This window comes from Crocodylus porosus, unplaced genomic scaffold (assembly GCF_001723895.1).
Source record: "Crocodylus porosus isolate Cpor-Errol unplaced genomic scaffold, CroPor_comp1, whole genome shotgun sequence".
In the NCBI taxonomy this organism is placed as follows: domain Eukaryota; kingdom Metazoa; phylum Chordata; order Crocodylia; family Crocodylidae; genus Crocodylus; species Crocodylus porosus.
Window position 1 is genome coordinate 44,819,717 of NW_017728910.1, and position 19,349 is coordinate 44,839,065.

General features: G+C 50.4%; 1 protein-coding gene across 1 annotated transcript in view; it reads right to left on the reverse strand.

Annotated features, from left to right (window-relative positions):
* Nucleotides 1–15,117: 15,117 nt before the first annotated feature.
* Nucleotides 15,118–19,349, reverse strand: part of TSPEAR (thrombospondin type laminin G domain and EAR repeats) — a 66,169-nt gene continuing 61,937 nt past the window's right edge. The window contains exons 11-12 of the mRNA XM_019533111.1: nucleotides 17,810–17,911; nucleotides 15,118–16,647 (exon numbers count right to left, since the gene is read on the reverse strand). Of these exons, the coding sequence (XP_019388656.1) occupies nucleotides 16,494–16,647; nucleotides 17,810–17,911 (256 nt within the window). The 3' untranslated portion in view covers nucleotides 15,118–16,493. The remainder of the gene's footprint in view (nucleotides 16,648–17,809; nucleotides 17,912–19,349) is intronic.

Here is a 19,349-nt window from a genome sequence, read left to right on the forward strand (position 1 = left end):
GAGCTGCTGCCATAGTGGTGGGGGGGGAGTGGGAGAGGGGGACAAGGAAGGAGTATGCTTTAGCCCCATGGCCAAGTTGAGGAGAGTGAAGAGACAGAGGTAGGCTGCGGGAGTTATATCCTTACCACCTCATGCAGTGACTGGGCCAGGACAATTCCACTTCATCTTCTGATGAAGTTCAGAGCAAAAAAGCTCACCACTACCTCCCTGCTCCCTGCTCTCCATACTCAATGAAAGGGAAGGGCTGGGGTGTTGAGTGGAGAGAGGCCTCCCTCGGGCATAGGGGCTGTTGCAGGAGGGAAGGTGAGATGCTCTGGAGATGAGTCACAGAGCAGGTGGGTTGAATATCATCTCGCATCCTCTTGCCACCATGCTCCAGCTGCTCTTACTCTGTAGCTATAGCTGGTGCCAGAGCTACTAAACCATATGTCTGAAACAGACCCTGGGCCTGGTGTTTCTGCCTCTCTCTCTGATATCAGCTGCTCAGATCACTGGTAGATTGTATTCCCTCGCAGCTCCCAGAGCAGATTTCTGCCTGGCGTCATTCTTTGAGAGCGTAGGCCGGAGGCCACAAATCCAAAGCCCTGATCCAGTGCCAGCCTGCCTGGCTTGGGAAGTGCCGTGCCTGACAGGAAATACATCCTCCTCCTCTCTGGATCCATAACGGAGCAGAGCAGCCAGCAGGAGGGGGCAGAGACATCCCATCTCGCCTCTACACTGAGATGCTGGGCCAAGGAGCACGGTACTGAATACAAAAGGTCACTTAAAAGGTCTTTCAGAAATTTTCAGTGGGCCGGATGCTCTCTTGCCAAGCTCCTAGGGATTGATAGCAATTAAAAGTGGCAAATGATCAGATGATAGTTGTTTGTCAATCAGCATTGTTGTGCCTTGTGGGCTAAACATGAATGACAGCTGCTTGGTGGGCATTGCTATGGAAGCCCAGAACAAAAACAGTCCTTGCCCCAAGTATGTCCAAGCTGAGTAAGGGGAAAGAGCCAGGGCAGAGCTCCATGCATTGTTTGTGGGAGGGTGATGTCCTGGGAGGAGACCAAGGCTGGCACCAGGTGATGCATAAGGGTACCAGAGCAGAGAAGCAGACTTGGTGTTACACAGGTCGCTTTGCAAGCCGCCTCCAGCAGAGGTAGGTTCCACAAGCAACACTATTCAGATCTGCTGATGGCAAAAGAGTGCTGAAGATGGGTCAAAGATCCCTCTGGACCTCTCTCTCTACCTCCTCTCTGAGGTGCTGCAGGGCTGAACTGCTGGCTTTTCCTCCTGCATCAGCAATAGTCACCCACTAGCATGTCTGACAGTAGCAAACAGAGCAGAGACGTAGCGAATGACATTGTGGGCAGAGGCAGGATTTTGCAAAATGCAGCAGCAGTGACTCGCCCTGCAGGGGTGGCTGCACCCAGCGTCTCCCACCCCCAGCTGCACTGAGTGATCAGCAGCTGGGGACTGGTTTAAGTCCCTGAATCTGGTGAAACTTCTCTCCACTCACTCTCAGAAACTCCTCCTGGCCCCTCTGCGATCAGCATCACTTCCCCTGCCACCCCTGCTACTGCTGTCCCCACCTGCCTCAGGGGTAGCAAGGGGGATCCAGAGCCACTTCTGCCCCATTCCAATTTTTACCTGAATCTGGGATTTTAAGAAGTCCTCAGCTGTTGCTCCCTCCTGTGGTCTGAAAGCAGGGTGCGACTGAGTCTTTGCAGTCCTCTGGGTCTGCTCCTGAATGACTTTGCACGTCATTCACCCTGCTCATCCATACAGCTCACTGCCCCAGAGGGAGGACACAGCACCTTGGTGAAGAGGCCAGTGGTTATACTCCAGCACTCCTTCTCCTTCCCTTTTCCCAGTTCTCACTCCAAAGGACAGCTCTGTTGGGAGAGACTAGTCAAAAAGGATGGTACTTCTGGCAGCTGTAATTGCAGACCAAAAGGGACGGAGGTCCTGCAAGCATTAGACTGATCCCCTGGAATAACCATCAAACCCCTTTGAGGGCCTGGGAGCCCTGGCACAATGCCAGTGGGGGCAGGGGCATAATTAGATGTTCTCTTTCCTTCCCTTTCTGGCCAGGGGCCCCTCCTGGCCCTGTTACAACATGGCTGGCTGGAATCACTCACTGTGGTGACCTAGCTTCGCCTCTGAAGACCAAGCCAGGAGCTCCCTGGGGTCAAAAGATGGAAAACAAGCTTGCACCAGAATACATGCTCCAGTCAAATGGCCCTACAGAGATGCAACTGAGCAGTGATAATATTGTGATGATGATTACCCAAAGCATGGTAGTGGCACCACAGAGACCTGTTGATATCTAGGCCCATTGCAGTAGATGCTGCACAAATACAAATGAGAATCAGTTCAAATAGCTCATGGTTTTAGGAGACAAGAGATGGGCTAATTAGGAGAAGCAGGCACGGAGAATGGCAGTGATTCGGCTACTTACCCAGCAGGGGAGTTAGGTATAGAGCCCAAGATTTTTGGGTTGGGAGCCATGACACCTTAACACTTACATACTCAGACTTTGCACTGATGTAAGCCAGGAGGAGACATACACCACTCAGTCCTACATTGGTGTAACTTACTGGAATCCTGTGCAGAAATGCCCTGGGAGAATTACCTTGTGTGAGCAGTAGTCCAGGGGTAGCTCTGTGCTTGACAGCCCCCAGTGGAGGAGATGCCATAGTGCTATCTACTGTGTGCAGCTACCTTGGAACCGCTGGTTGTCTGTCTGCTCCAAATCCTGACCTGATCATTTACGTGGCTCTATGAAACCAGTGGAAATTACACCCGTATAAACGTGCTGTGTGTGTAGGCTGTCGGCTTTGTTGGGCTGGTGGCTCTGTATTCTAAACCAGTTTGTGATAGTTTCCTTGTATCTTCTTTAAAAGCAAAAATAGTATTTATTTATTTATACTAGAATACATTGTCCAGGGTCGGCTAGCCACAGCTGGCCCTGATTATTGCACTGGGCCTGCCAGTCAGCTGTCAAACTACCCCCAGTTGGCCCCAGAGGCATAGAGCGGGAGCTTTGTGCCTGGGGCAGCCAGGACGCTCACTGCAGCAGCCACCGTAACAGTGGCTACCTTTGCTGCCCAAGTTGCACCCCCTCCCCCAAGTTTTACTGCTGCCTATTGCCTGCAGGGGGGAGTGGAGCAGGGAGGGTTGCCTAGATATAAGCAGCTGATGTCTCAGCATCCCTCAGGCTGCCCAACAGCCAGGAAACTTCCTTGGGTGGTCCCCTGGGCCTATTTCCAGCCCTATTCCATTTGTAGCTCCTGGTACTTGCCAGCTGTCTCCTGATTCTGGGTTCCTGACCACTGGCTCCTTGCTCCCGACTTCAGCCAGATCCTTGCTGTCTGACCACTGGTTTCTTATTCCTGGCTGCCTGCTTCTGATCCCTTGGCTTGTGGCTCTGCTGTAGTCCCTCAGAGACCTTGGCTATGCAGCCAACCACTTCTCCTATTTAAGAGTTACCTTTACACTGATGAGCTGTGCTATGCTCCCCTCTGGGTCCTTTGGTTCCTCTCCCAGCTCCACCTCCAGCTTTGACACCACAGCTCTGCAACCCTGGGTCTGCTGCTACAGCGCTCCAGCCCACTAACCCCAATCCAGCCCCAGGCCTAGGCACCCATGTCCAGCCTGTGACATATGTGTCCATGCTAACAACAAAGATCCTGGCTAATTTACTCATGTGCGCTCTAAGAGGGAAGATGGGAGGACTTGACCTTAAGGAGGAAGGGTGCATGGGGTGTAGGTCAGGGAGATTTCCTTGCTTGGCAATGCAACAAATCACATCCTGTCTCTCAACCCCCAAATGCAGCATCCAGGACCCCAGCACAGGCTGCAACCCCTTGGTTAGAAATCTCTGCCTTGGATCTTGCTTGTTGACAAGGGCAGTGCATGAAGGCACTGCCCTCCTGATGAGACATCGCCTGTGGATAAGCAAGCAGAGCGGGAGGAGAACTGGCACTTGGCAGCACAAACAGCAGCTTCAGCTCATATCCACCTGGCTTCACATTGATGCTGCAGGTCCCTTTTCTTCTGAAAGGCAGGAGGGACTCAGATCCTTAGGGCAATCCAGGGGCCATGGGAATCTTTAGAGCAGCACTTCCATGCATCTTTCTCTCTACAGCATCAGTGCCCTTGGACCTGGGCTTATCCCTGTGCTCACCCACCACCCTCCTTAGAGCTATGGCCCAGTCCTTCTGCCTCCGGCTCTTCTGTTATCAGAGTGGCTCAGCCCAGCTACAGCTGCCGGGGGAGTGAGGGGCATGGCTGGTGCCCTGCTTTGGCTGCAGTTGTATCCTCAGAAAGGCTCTATGGGGGCAGAGAGCTGTGCCAAGGTGCCGGTCAGCTCTGCCTGCCTGCTCTCCATTCACCCTGGACCCCCCAAATCCAGCCCAACCCTTCCTTAGCCTTTCTGTGGCCTGCCTGCTCGAGGAGGGCTCTGGTGTCTGCTTGACCTTGTGCGGTAAGAAGGGCTCCCTTCTTGTTCTGCTAGCCTGCGCTCCCTGCTTCATTGCTCTAGGCTCCCAAGGTGTCATGGTGTCCCAGCTGTGTCCCCATTCCCCTGTCACAGCACAGACCCTGTCACAGGTCTCTGACGGAGTGGGCTTGCTGAACAACACTTTAACCCTGCCCTCGTCTTTCCAACTTGGGTCTTTTGTAGTCACCTAGAACAGTGAGGGACCAGACCACCTTTTGCCAGGCATACCACCAATCAGCCCCACGCTGATCCCCTTTTAAATCTGCTGCTCAGCTTTATGCTCCCTGCCCTATCTTCTGCTCTCTGCCCAATTTGCTCCATAACATCTCATGTGTACTCAGTTCTTCCTCACCAACCTCTTCACAGTTTCATGAAGGATTACAAGGATTCTATAGATCGGGCGGAGGGGTCCTCCTGCAGGCTGTGAACACCAGACAGGAAGGGAGCAGAAGTGCTGGCAAGATTTCAGGGGCCAGGCACTTGAGGAGGGGCAGACAGGTTAGGCCTCGGACCATAAGGGAGGAGCAGAGCAAGTCTCAGTGGTCTGTGATAATCGAGGGCCTCTACCTCAGAACAGCTGTTCAGTGAAATGGCTCAGACAGCGTTACAGAAAATGTTTAGATTTATCATCCTATTACTAATACAATCCTGCACAATACAGTAGTAACTGATTTAAGTGGCTTATCAACAATTGTTCCATTACTTTACTAGCTAGTAATCTATCTATCCATCCATCCACCCACTCTCCTTAAGATTTGAGGGTCCATTGTAGGATGAAGTCTAAACAATCACTCCTGGGGGAGGTGTGTTTATTCTGCCCTTCCAACTGTATATCCCTGTCTTGCTATACAGACAGTTACAAAGCAGTGAGGTCTTTTCCTTATCTTGCCTTCCCTGTTCCTCAGAGCTAATTGAGGGCTGTTGTTCTTGACTCAGAGCCATGGAGAAAAAATCCAATTCTGCTGGTTTGCAGTAAGAGGAGGAAATGGACGCTGAGGATGGCAAGCCCACTTATGCCTCACCTACGGCTTTGCTAAGAGAACTTATTCTTGGGTAAAGTGCACAGAATAAACAATTCTTTCTCAGCAAGAAATCTGTGAGAGCTGTAGAAACATACAAAAAATAAAATCCCTGGTTGCAAACAGGATGGAAACTGGTTTTTCCTCAAGCTGGGATTTCCAAATGCCCTCGGCGGATGGAAGAGTCACGGCTTAGCCTGTGAACATTTGTGGCTCCACACACAACTGGTATATGATGCACTACTGCAGGATATTGGTTTGATTATAGAGATCAGGGCCACATTGTACAAGGTGATGAACAAACACAGAGAGACATGTTCCCTACAGAGAATGGGGAGATGGCTAGCCTAAGGTTACACAGTGAGTTGGCAGTAGGGCTATGGAGAACCCAGGTGTCCTGGTGCACAATACCTTATTCACTAGGCCAAGCTGCTTGTGCATCCCAGAGCCTGATGATATGTTTCTCGCTCATCCTGATGAGCACGTTACTACACAGTCATATGAAGAACAATGAAAGTGTGAGTAGTCTCACTGCAGGTCCCCTGGGGCAAGGTTTATATCCCATGATGGTGAAGTTTAATCAGGTTCCAGGTGGCAATTAGAAAGGTAAGGAGGAGTTGTATCTTGCCAGGACAACTCAGCAATGGCCCTGCTGGCAAATCATAACAGAGGTGCAGGAAACATTGGCGGGGTACAGCTAATTCAACTTCACTGAGAGGCTACAGTACATCCCATGGGCTTGGCATGGGTGCTGTGAAGGGAAGTTGGTGGCATTTTCTGTTCAGTCCTCAGGGGATATTGGGGATTTTCCCAGTAGAGAGATTCCAGTTCTGGTCTTCATTCTGCAGCTGCAGTGGTGAGTGAGTCAGCTGTTTCCATGCCAGCTCTACCATGGAGGAGACGCCATACCAGCAACTCTTCTTGCCTCTGCAGAGTCTGGTTCAACAGAGAACTGTATGCACAAGATGACTCTTGGGTGGGTCATCTGCTAGAAATGGTTGCAGGGTCTTTAGAGATAAGAGCATAAATTTATACTGCCCACGACAGAGGTCAAAGTGCATTAGCTGACTCAAACTTCTACACAAAGACAAGCTACTAGAGCAAGACAAAGGGCCGTGTTGAGACCTGAGCGACCTGCCCAACCCAGCCATAAACACATCATGCAGATGTCTGTAGCACATCTACCAAGAAAAGTTAGAAAAATCCCTTTGGTTGCTATTGAGACCGATAGCAAGTCCAAGATCTTTTGTTAAAACTCAAACATAACGATATGCATTTTCTGCTATATTATGTATAAGACAGATCTCTCCACACTGTACAGAAAGCTCCAGAGAAGCTGTTTTTGGTAAACAAGACAGGCAACACTGGAACTGGAGCTGTGTGGAAGCCTGTACTTTATAGCTGCTAACTTTAATAAACACCATGTTTTGGAAGGCCGATGACGGGGTGCAATTCTGGGCTGTTGGTGCGGTCTACTAGCTGGGCCTTTCAAAGCTACATGTTGGAACAGCTTCTCTAGCTACTCCATGTTATCACAAGACCCAGAATTTGGGAGGAACAAAGGTGCCCTAATATCCTTGTGATCCCCCACCCCTCCCACACTGCTGAGTGAAGACATCAGGTCTGTATAAAGTGCACTCCGTTCCAAGTGGTTTCCTCAGACTTGGACAGAATATGCCTACATTTACACTGCAAGCTCCCTGGTAGGAGACTAGATGAGTTGCTTGGCCCAGCCCCAGTAGAGATCAGCAAGAGGGAATGGATATGGTTTGACGTGCACAGCAAAGGTCAGATGCCACACATGGCCATACTGTGGAAAGTTTGTGCAGAGCTGCTCTGTGGAGGTGCTGAACTGTGAGTTTGGATTTCCAGGGCCTCAAAGTTTGTACCGAAGTGCCGGGACTACCAAATGCTGGTAGCGAAAAGCCCTTAACCAGTGCCAAGGCCTGTGACTCAGCAGTGCGTTAGTGCAGATGCAGCAGAGATGGGGCAAGCCTCAAGGGAGTACTGGGAGGTGATGAAATGGCGTGACCCAATGACTGACCAAGAGCTTTGTTTATTTGCTCTGAATTCAAGTACCTCCCATGCTGCTCTTCACTCATAAATCTCCCACCCGCCAGAGCATGTGCATGCACTTTGGCAGTTAAGAGTCATGACTAATAAAAAAGAGCAAGTGCCTCTTCTGACTCTAGCAAAGCTTGGTCCATCCATCCTCAGAGACAAAGCACAGGAGAATTTGCAGGCATGCAGCTGTGGCTGTTTCAGTCCAAACAAACAGCAGAGATAGGGGGCCAAGCACACTGCTGGAGTTAAAAAGTGACGCCCAAGGTATTTCATCTGCTTCTTCCAGCTCTTGAGTGAGGCCCCTTCAGACAATGATACGTGTCCTTGGCAATTTCATCACTGCCAAAAGATCCTGCCGTATTCAACATTAATATGCAGGAAGCATGTGGCATGATTCAGATGAAAAGCCACCCTCTCACCCCACAGCCAGGGTCAGGGCTGGCTGCTGGTAAATGCAGTCTTGAACTGGCCTGTCAATGCAATGCATTTAGTTGCGCTGTTTGTTAAATGCACTGTGATAGCCAGGGCTGTGCCAGAGGTGGAGGTCCCATTGTTCTTGGGGTTGCATGGGCAGAGAAGATGAGCTCTTCACCAAAGAACTTCCAATCACAATACACAAGAGAGGCACAGCTGAGAGGAAGGAACTGAGGATTGGCAAGATTCGGTGATCTGCTTAATGATGCACGGGGGATTCTGTCACAGGTGTCCAGCATGCCCTGTCCATTAGGATGTGGATGCAAAATAATTTACCCTGAGCTTTAATCTGTAGAAAATTTACTCGGTGATATGGAGCAGACATATGACCAACTTCCCAAATGATTGTCTGCAATAGATGCCATTTCAATGCCCATCTACTGGGTGGCACCAGCGTCAGGTACCAAACAGCTGTCCTAGGATGAAATTAAGGAGAGAAGACGACAAGAGTTCAGTAAGGTCACCACCTTGGTGATGTCTGCATGTGCTGCACTAACAGCTGCAGCTCAGGTAGGTTAGCCCTCGGATAATGTAACACATGCCAGGGCTTACATGTCCGGACTGCCATGGACCCCAGGTAGCTATTATGCTGCTTCCGCTTCACTACACCTTCTCCCCAGGGGAAGATCTGCCTCCATAGCAGTGTGTATTGCTCTGAGCCCTGCTTGGGGGCTGATTGGCATTTTTCCAGCCCTTTTATGCTCCGTTTCCCTTGCAAGAACTGTTTTCCATCTTACCCATGAGTCTATCATGCCTGTCTTGGAGCAGCAATAAGATGCTCTCAGGCTGGCACTAGGCGAGGAGATACGCTGCTTAGCAAACTCAAGTGGGGCTGGCCTAGGGGAGGATCTAGGGTTTTGAGGGGTGGGGTGTACATGGTAAGGTGCATCATTACATATATCACAACACATTTTTTCTAGTTAAAGAGAAACTCAAGCCTTTACTAATATGCCAGGGACCTAGCACTATAGTATTCTGTTTAAGATGAAAAGAAAAACAGACATAAACTTTCTTGGACAATCACAAATCTGCTAAACTATATAATACATTAAAAAAAATCAGCACAAGCCAGGGAAAAAGTGGTCTAAAGATATCATGTCATAGTCCTGTATTCATTAGAGTTAAATGTACATCTCTTATTCAGATTCATAAACAAAATCTAGTTTTCTTGAGTGACTTGACTGTGTCTCCTGTACTTCACTGTCAATCATTTCTACATCTGACTTAATATTACTATGCATGAGTTAAGGTTTCTAAGGAATGGCCAACAGACAGTAACAGTGCAGAAGAAAGGATAGTTTGAATAGAGGAACATGGAGACCATTAAAAGGAGTGTCATTAACATCTATGGAGTGAAGAGAGATTAGCAGGAACCTAGTAGATGATAATGAGCCATGAAGTCAATTGACACCTTCAGTGTTGCCTGAATAGAAATGTCACTGCCCCTCCCAGGCAGTTGGTTTTGAAGTCTGGGTAGAGCAAAAATCAGAGGAGGAAAGGGGCACAACTGTACCATTGCTCCCCACCCTGTCCCTGAGGCTGGCCTACCCGCTTCCCTCCATGGCCTTTTTAGAGAACCTCATAATCCACTACCTGGTTTGCAGCACTTCAGACACAATCAAAGTCACATACAGGCACTCCACTCTTTTAGGCAATGGCCCAGCTGGCCTGGTGCCCTGGAGAATAGCAGCATTCGTGCACTGGAGGTCTGTTTCCTGCCCAGATGGAGTGGGCTCTATCCAGATGAACAGCATCTGACAGAGCACCTGCATGTGGCTTGGGACTGTAGCTAATTATCTCTAAAGATAGGCTGACATCCTGGTACCCAGCAAGAGTCCCCAGTGGTTGTTATTAAGGCACCAGGTGGTCCTTTTAGCACTTCCTTCCATCAGGCATCATCCTCTTAATGCTGGGAGCTGTCACCAGCAAGCCTCAAGGCCTTGCTTTACAGACTTGCTTCTGACTTTTTCAGACAGAAAACAGGTTGTGCTGCCTTCTGGGCGAGCAATCAAACCCTGCCCTCAGGGGGCTGCCAGCACTGAGGCAGGAGAGCAGGGCAGCAAGCAGAAAAAGCCAGGCCTCTCTTGAGCTGGTTCCAAGCTCTCTGTGCATGGCTGGCTCCTCCCTGATGTACATGAACAGCTCTGTTCGGTCCTTCCAGGATCCACCCGGTCCAGCCCAGCAGGAAGAGTAGAGACGAGCCCATAAGGGTGGACTGGAGGCCATTCAGATTTGAGAGAGCCAGATCTTCAACTGGCACAAACAGCCAATGGGGGACATGGTCCAAAAGGATCAGCTAGCACTGCCCCAGCCAGCCGAAGCTCTCACGGCGGAGGGCTCACCCAGGCACACAGTGAGCTCCGTGGGTGTGAGTGCCTGCTACTGATTCAGGCCTTTGGCCATAATGTCATGCTGCTCTCCCACAGCTGCACCTCAGAGAAATTCCCCTTCTTCTCAAGAGACACAGACAGAGTGATGTGCCCACATGCACATTCATGGGCTTTGCTCACTCAGCAGTCAGGTGCTTATGGACCCGACCAAGGTGATCTCTTGAGCACACACCAGCAGCAGAGTCACTTCCTGTCTTGCCCCAGACCAGCCACACCAGAGCCCTGTGCCTGCATGCTGTCCCCCATGCCCGTTCTTTCCATTTGCAGCTGGGCACAGTCCCAGGCCTTTGTTCTCTCAGGCTTGCTCCTTCCCCGGCCTCACAGAGCTGATCCACACAATCAGGCTATGTAATGCTAAGGGGAAAGGGGGTGGCTGCTTCCCCGTCACTTCCTGCCAGCTAATGGACCAGGCAGCATGTGACCCTGGCCATGTCCATCCACACCTCTCTCAGCCCTAGCTGGCACTGTGCTCCTCTGTGTGAGATTCTGACTAGACCCAATATAGGGCCCACTGTGCCCTCCCTGGGGCCTCCCCATGTCCTCATGGTGCTGCCAGTAGGTGCCAGTCCTGTAATCAGAAGTTGCCCATGGCCTCCTACCTCTGTTAAGCATCTCCCAGACTCCTCCTGCTGGCATGAGGGCTGACAGCCCATTGCTGTCTGTAGGCTCTGGGATCTCAGGCCTTCTGAGGGACTAGCAAGTCAGTGTTTATTGTGCTTGATACAGCATGAGGCAGAGAAGGGGCAGGCAGCCTCTGGGGATCTGCTATGCTATGGAGCTGGCTCATTAACTTCCTGGGTGGGGCTGAGGTTTGGCATCCTCAATGCCACATGTGCTACCAAGGGTCTCCCAAGACACTGATCAGACATGGGAGCAAGTGGCCTGTGGTAGAGACTGGTCCTGCGTTGCCACCTACTGGGAATGGGGAGGAGTAAGCCCAGCTCGAGCACAGGGGTGAGCTGTGGCACTGTGGGCCTGACCCTGCACTTGGCTCTGGGGTGGGCTAGGTACAGCTATGGGAAAGAGGCCACACAGAAGCACAGGAGTGGATGGGTGATGCAGACATGGGGTATGGAGGAAGGCAGGTAGAAGGAGCAGACAGGTGCATGCATGGGGTATAAACTCTTGTTCTTTGCATCCGTGTCAAACCTGGCTTGCTACGCCCTGGGTCTGGGGGAACAGCTTGCACCAGAGACATGGCAACAATGTTCAGTGGTAGCCAGGGCTGGCATTAGGGCAATGTGTGCCATTGCAAGGGGCTGGGAGTAGCTTGGAGGCTCCACTGAAGTAGCAGAATGAAGTGGACCGGTAGCCGTTGATTTCCTGGCTGCTGTGAGAACAGTCATCGAGGAAAAAGTAGGGTCTGAGACCGAATACAGGTGTTATGCACTGGGGCATGGGCAGTTTAGCTTAAGGCCTCATTAGCTGAAGAACAGGTGTAGTCCAGGCCAGTTCCAGGGAGCTGGTGGTCTGGAAGAGTCTGAAAATGGAACTGGATTTGAAAGATAAAGCTGAAGTCAGGACAATTTGGGGTCAGAGGCTGAAGCCAGAACCAAGGGTCAACCTAGAATCATGAGCAGGGAACTGGAATCAGGGAATGCCAAGGGTCTTACCAGAATCAGTCAGAGCCTGAAGACAAGCAAGGAAGTGCATAGAAAAGCCAAAGCAAAGACTTCTGCCTTTGCTCAGATACAGACACTTGTTTTTAAGGGCTGGAGTGGGAGGCACAGGGGAATGGCTGATTGCCTCACTCAGCCCAGTTGGGACCAGGACAGAGCCCTGGGCTTGTTGCAGGTGGTGCTTGTTCTGGGAATGACTTGCCTTAGTTGCTTGATTGGGACTGGCTGGGTCCAGCCTTTTGCCCTGGCCCCATTACAGCAAGCCCAGAAAACAGTCTGTCCTAGATGGTGGTAAGCCACTGGCATGGGAGGGAGGCTGGTCTCCCCCAGGCACTCTGCTCACAGGCAGGGGTTGTGCCCTGAGACCTGCTCTGTTTCATTTCTTTACTCTACTACCCGTTGTCTGCCTTGGCTATCTAGATGAGATATCCTTGTAGTTGGGTGGCTGCATAAGGCACCAGCTTAGTGAAGTCTGACATCTTTCATTTGGATGCATAATACCAGCCAGAGGATAACAGGGAGCTAAGGCAGCAAAACAGCTGCATCTATGTGCTTTCCCAGCCAACTCCACCATATAGGTCATTATAGCAGGGGTGGCCAAACTGCAGCTTGTGAGCTCTGGGGCAGCTTATACGTAGCCTCTGCAGAAAGAGAAGAGGTGTGGACTGTATGCATATCACTGACCCTAGGCCATGAGCCTCTTGCAAGCTGAGAGACTTGTGGCTCTTGGGCAGGCAGAGACTTTGATGCATGGCTGGAAAGATGAGGAATTTGGCCACTTTGGTCTATAGCCATCTAGATCACAGTCAGGGCAACAGACGACTCAGCATTCATGATCACATACAGAATAACTGCAAATGATCTGTAGGACTGTGAGTTGGGTGAGTCAGTGTTTTTAGGCATCTTTCCTGCTCGGTGCAGTGGTCCATGGGCAGAGCATCATCTGAAGCTCCCAGCCCAGAGGTGTGAAAGCAACTGGAACAATCCAAGGGAAAACAAGGACCCTGGATTCTTTCCTTGTCCACCATCCACAGCACGAGTAAGGAAAACAGTGGGTCAATTCAGTAAGTAAAAACCAAAGCCTCCCCTTTGATTGTATTTGATTCTGGTGATCTGACAACCTCAGCAGGGCTGCCATGTAGATTTGGACAGGGCTGGAGTGGGAACAGTCCTTTGCAATGAGCGCTGCTGACCTTCAAAATGAGCAGGTGAACTGTTACGATGGTGACTGGGGGCAGGGTTTTGAAGGAGCTCATGCCACAGTAGACAGTGGGTGTTGGTGGAAAGGGGCAGCACTGGGTCACAGCAGTTGCTTTTTACAGGGAGCATAGGGAATGCTTTCTGTCACACCTTCTGGGGAGGTGCTGCTCTGAGCAAGACCTTATAGGAAAGCAGGAAGCAACCACACGGCACTCCCAGTGCAAGGCAGCCCATGGCACTTAGCTTTGAGAGCCACCCATTTCATGGGACACAGGAAGCAGTGACCCTCTTCTGGCCACTTAGCTTCTCCTGACTTTTCTGGGTAATGTAGGCCTACCTGAGAAATGGACAGATCACAGGCATAGCTGGGAAAATTCATCTCTCCATCTCCTCTTTCTGTAGCCCTCACAATACCATGTTCGGTTCCAGGCAGAAAGCAGCCAAAGGAACAGACTGGAACCCTGCATTTGCAAAGGGTTGCTGACACCTGAGTGCTGGGATGCTGGCTAGGATGGACACTACCAGGCACTGCCCTGGGGAGTGAATAACTGTCTGGGGGCTTTTCTTCCAAGTAAGTAGGAATCGCATGGTACCTAGGCCTCTGTGCCACCTTCCTGGGAAGGAATGTGGCTGTGACTCAATGGCACCCGATAACCATGTTGGTGAGGGAGAGTTATATCACTCAGGCACAGGTCAACTCTGTTTGTGTCACCCAATCCAAGACCTGCTTTCTCCCATGCTCCCTCCATATCACCACCTCCTCATGGAGCTTTTGTGTAACGTGCCTGGGAACCAAGTGAGGAAACCTGGGTTGTGGAGACAGCCATAGGCAGATGGGGGTTGTTGAGGGAGACTGGGGGAGAAAGGTTTGTTTGGGGGCTCTTGACAGCCTGAGACTAGGGTTAACCCAGTGATTATGCCCTGGTGGGCTCCCCACAGCAGTGCAGCAAATCAGGACATAGCAATGCCTTAGCATAGAGGCATGGCTCCCTGGCAAGACAGAGATGCCAGCCTGGGCTATGAGGAAGCCAAAAATGGCTTTGATGAGGCACTGCTCCAGGTGGGTCTCCCACAGAACTTGCTACTTTGGGCTGCTAAGGAGCAGAAGCTCCACTTCTGGGGGAGCATTTCAAGTCTCAGTGCCTCAGGATATGGACAGGTGACTCCTTTACTTTGCAGTCATTTATCCAGTTTTGTTCCACAGCGAATTTAGCCTGTGGTAAGAAGCAGACCCACAGTCAGCTCCCACAGGCTGGCAGCCTGAAGCAGGTGCTATGACTGCACCTGGCCACTAGATTGTGAAGGAGCTGGTTTGCATTGAACAAATTGTTACTGAGCCAAAAGCTGCTGTCAGCTCAGCAGCAGTTGTGGCAGGGTTCAAACTTGAGCTATGGCACTCCCAAAGACAGAATGAAAAATAGACTCTATCTCTGCTCCATGCAGCCAGAACTCAACCATGACTGGGAAAATCTTTGTTTCTTCATTCTGGCTTCCCAAAACAAGGATGGTATCTTATTTAGGGGCATACTGTATGTGGTAAAATATCATCCTTTACTTCTGATTTCCTCTGAAGTCACTTTACACCAGACAGTTGCCTTTCCTCCAGAGCATGTGTTGTGTGTCATGCATGTACTCCACTTTTTCTCTAGAGTGAATGGAGGATACAATGGATTTGGCAACAAAGTGCCAATTTAGCTACAGACATTTATAGTAGTTGAGGATTTGCCCCTCTATTTCATTCTAAAAGTATTGAAGAAGACAAAATTCTTCTAAGTGCAAATTTCATTGTGACTTTAACTATGGAATTGCTACTGGTGCCTCCATAATTACACATGTGATTAATAATGACACCTGTGTCTACCATGTGTGGTTGTAAAATATATCTATTGATTTATACAATATAAACATGTCATTCATGGATAAGGCTTGAAAACAGCTGAAATAATACAGTTATGCAGACATGGTAAGGTGCCTTAGGGTCATAGGCATGCCAGTATGGAACAAAGAATTGATGCAGTCTGGAAGATGTTGCTAGCACTTTTGGAGAAGACAGACATATGGGATCAAGCCTCCAGTTATGAGTATCTAGCTTCAGTTGGAGAGGTATGATGTGCGTCATACCTCTTCAACTGGAGCTAGATACTCATCAGAGCCTCTTTGTATGCGTCTGTCTGTCAGTGCTCTGGGGCAGACAGACAAGAGGGTAGGTTCTTTGGACTATTTTAAATGCAGGGCTGAATCATTCCTGAAGGCCCTCAGACCATCTCTCCTGTAGCAAGGATCTGTGAAGTTTGAAACAACCAGAGGCATGGTGGTTCATGCATTATGGACCCCCAGACAGCAGCCCTCTGACTTGGGCTGAAGTTGTGTTCAATCTGCCCCTGCTGGCTCTGCAGCTTGAAAAACCAAGTCACAAGCAACTTTCTGGAACAGATTCGTCTTGCATGGCAGGACTCACACAACTGTTCTTAGTGGAGGCACAGCTTTGTCTGAAGGTTTAGAAGCATTGGAAACTTCACACCTGGAGACCTACACATGAAGACCAGATCCCAGCTCCTCAGAAGGGCACTCTCCTTGCAACACACTCCTAGCAGCAAGCCGGGGAGATTCCAGAGTGCCTCTGCTCTTTTTACTTCCAGGTGAAACATAATGGTTGTTGAGCCCTGGAAGCTGGCAGTGCCCAGCAGGAAAGCTCCTTTGTGTTCCTTTGTCGTTACCTTTGTGCACCTGTGACTTTGACATCTCCACAGATACCATCCAGCAGGTGAACCCACGTGGGATGGAGATCTGACAGCTAGGTACTGCTATGATACAAGGAAGGCACTATGACACTTGCTGCCTCCAGCCTTGAGGGATATAGTAGGGGGTGATGGGTTGTAGGTGTAGTGTGATATGCTCTGCTGCACCTTGGCTACTGCCACAGCTCCTAGGTGACCATACTCACCAGCACACTTTAGAGAAGTCTTCATTGTACCCCCTCATCTCCTGATGGGGGAAAAGGAAAGGTACCTTAGACACATTCCCTCTTATCTTTCCAGGTCCTACAGGGAGCACAGCTCAGACCCAGGCATCTGGCTCTGAGTCCTTCCTGTGTTCACTGTGGTGGCTTCAGACTTCCCTGGTGCTACTGAGCTTGTGTATTTCCTGCAGAGCAGTAGCCCTGTCCTGGGCCCAGTTGGACAAGTCACTTCCTTGCCTGGCTTTGCCCTTTGTCTTGCAGACCAAAGACTCTGTTTCCATGTCAGACAGTTTTCAGCTTCAGCACCTTGGAGAGTGGCTCTTTGGCACTTGAGTAGATGAGGTAAGAGCCTCCGGTTGTGTTAAAAGCTTCCCAGTCTCTACAGCCAAAGGTTGGGAGATGGTGCACTGCCACGAAGCCTTCATACCCCTTCCACCTGCAGAACAAGGGATTGGAGTTAATACCCACTGCAGGGAGCTGCACTCCAAATGCACCGTCTCTCCCCACCCTTGCTCCTCATTTACTTTCTTCTCCAGAAAGGCTATGGTTGAGGACCTGCACTAGACAAGGGTCTCTCAACATGAGCATTGGGGGAACAACACCTATCAGAAACAGAGGCTGTAATCCCTCCCATGATAAACATCTCATTGATGGGTTTTGTAGCTCTATACAAGGCGCAAATCTTCCCTGCCTTCTGCCTTTTATAGCTCTGCCACAGTAAGGACCAGAAGGAAGAACTAATTGACCCTGTAGCATTAAACATTTTATCTCTAGAAAGGCAGTTGAAAAATTGCCTGGCAATGACACTGCATTATTATCCAAAGGCTGTGGAGTTAGGCTCTGTGCAAGGAATTTGATGGTCTTAGTTCAGTCCCAGGGGGACAGGATCAGAGACATCCCCACAGATGCTCATTGGGAGCTTTTGGACAGACATAGAAATGGGTCAGAGCTCAAACCTTCACCCTGGGCTCAGAATGCTGGGTCTTTGTGGAGATGCATATAAAAGTTTGTATTGCTCCTATCCAAGGGCAGGGCGTCGCCCTTTGGCCTCCTGAATCCACCTATGCTCCTAGCCACACTGCTCATGTCCCCTGGCTGTCAGACTCTGACCTCTGGACACTGTAGGAGCTCCACATCCACTCTGAAAAGCCTGGGAGGGGGGCTCTCTGCTTGGTCCCTCTGGTCAGCACTGAACTGAGGCCACAGTAGAGTGATTGAGGGGACTTGCCTGCTCGCTCTCTTGTGCACACATGCTCTCTCTCTCTCTCCTTTTCCTTGATTTGGGTTTGTTCAATACAGCTGAAATGGCCAAGCTCAAAGTATGTTGGAAAGCAGCTTCCATTTCTCAAGGGCCCACCCGAGGGGAGGAGCTGCTAGCTGGTGGTGAGAGCAGAGGAAAGGGGTAGAATAGCCTCCTCTCTAGGCTTCCTGGTTGCCCTTCCTCAGAAAGCAAGCCCCAAGAATGGATCTTGATGGGGCAGTGAATGGATAATGACAGAAGTAAATCAATCTCTCATCTCCCCACTTCAGCTGTCTCCATTCCTAGCTCTTGCTCTGTACCCAGCCTACAGATAGCACACCTCTACCTGAATCATTACCTGTATATAATACTGTTGACGGAGAAGGTGAAACCATCAAAAGAGTTTGCCACCACTAGAAAAGAGTCTTCTCCCACTGAAAAAAACTCCCAGTCCAGAGCACTGTGGAGTAAAACAAGCACATACAGGGTCATTGAGAACAGCCTCCAAAAACATCTCCAGGCAGTGTCAGGGCACTAACCTGCCCCTGTCCCAGATAACTGTCTGCTAGCCATTCCCTCAGCCCTGTTCAGAGCTGGCAGTCCCAGTTTACCTCCTAGCAGATAGTTCTTTCCAAAAGAGAGACTACTGCCAGAGTCGGTAGGAAGGGTACAGGCTTAATGGCATGAAGTAGCCTTGTCCCCTTAGGAATAGTTCCTTTAGGCCAAGGTGTGGGCACATGAATGGGAGAGTTTCTTGCTCTGGCACCCACAACGCACCTGTTTCATGAATAACTGAAGGACTTCAGTTCCCTGAGTGGTTCATCCAGCCCTTTTTTCCACTAGCACTTCAGTTCCTGGCAAACCTGACCTCAGGTTACACCCAGCTATGGCCATCCCTATGTGGATACGAGTTATATGTGCCAGTGGCAAGTCATCCCAGGTCAAGCCAAGACCAGCACACATCAAGTGTTGCAAGCATGTTGTCAAATGCAGGTCCTTACTATAGCTGTAGGGTGATGCTCAGCTCCACAAGCCACTGGCTCCAACCCATGCTGCACTCAGAAGTGCAACAAAGGGCATATCCATGAGCCGCTGGCAGGCACTTGCCACTTACAGAGTGGCCAGACTGAATAGCAGCTTCTAGACCTACACACAGAGAGGCAGAGAATGGCTGTGAAGCTTTTCCTTTTATGTGGGCTTGCTGCTACATCCAAGCAGAGGTGGAGATGACTGGGCTGGGCCTTGTGGGGATCAGGGTGTGGCCCTTTCTTTAAAGTGACCTGTGAAAATTCAGCTTCTTAGGCCATGTCTATAGCAACTCCCTGCCAGACCCAACAGTCACATGCTGACCACTTGCTCCCTCTGAACACACAACCAACCTCAGCAATTCTGTGGAGATGACGGCTTGAATACACAACCGAGCTCTGCTCTCAGGCAAATGGCATGGATTCCCTCTATGTCTGCTACTCTACCTAGCCCTGGGCTCGGGGGCACGCAGAGCTGGCTTCTCAGCAGTGGTCCCCAGCTTGGCACAAAACAGTGTGGATACCACCTCTGTTTCTGGTGACAATGTTGAGAAATCGGCTCAGCCAGTGTTCCCACTGCAAACTCCTGTGCAGCTTAGCAGCACGTGGAATGGGGGGCAGAGGAGATGCAGCCTGTATTGCCAGTTCCTGAGCAAGCCACTTACAGCCTGACTTCCAAAAGTTTCATAGTTTCCTAGTTGGTAGGGGCAGAAGGGACCTGAGCAGATCATCAAGTCCGACCCCTACCCTGGGCAGGAAAGAGTACTGGGGGGGTCAAATGACCCCAGCAAGGTGATTGTCAAGACTTGCTTAAAGACCCCCAGGGTAGGAGCCAGCACCACTTCACTTGGAAGTTGGTTCCAGATCCTAGCC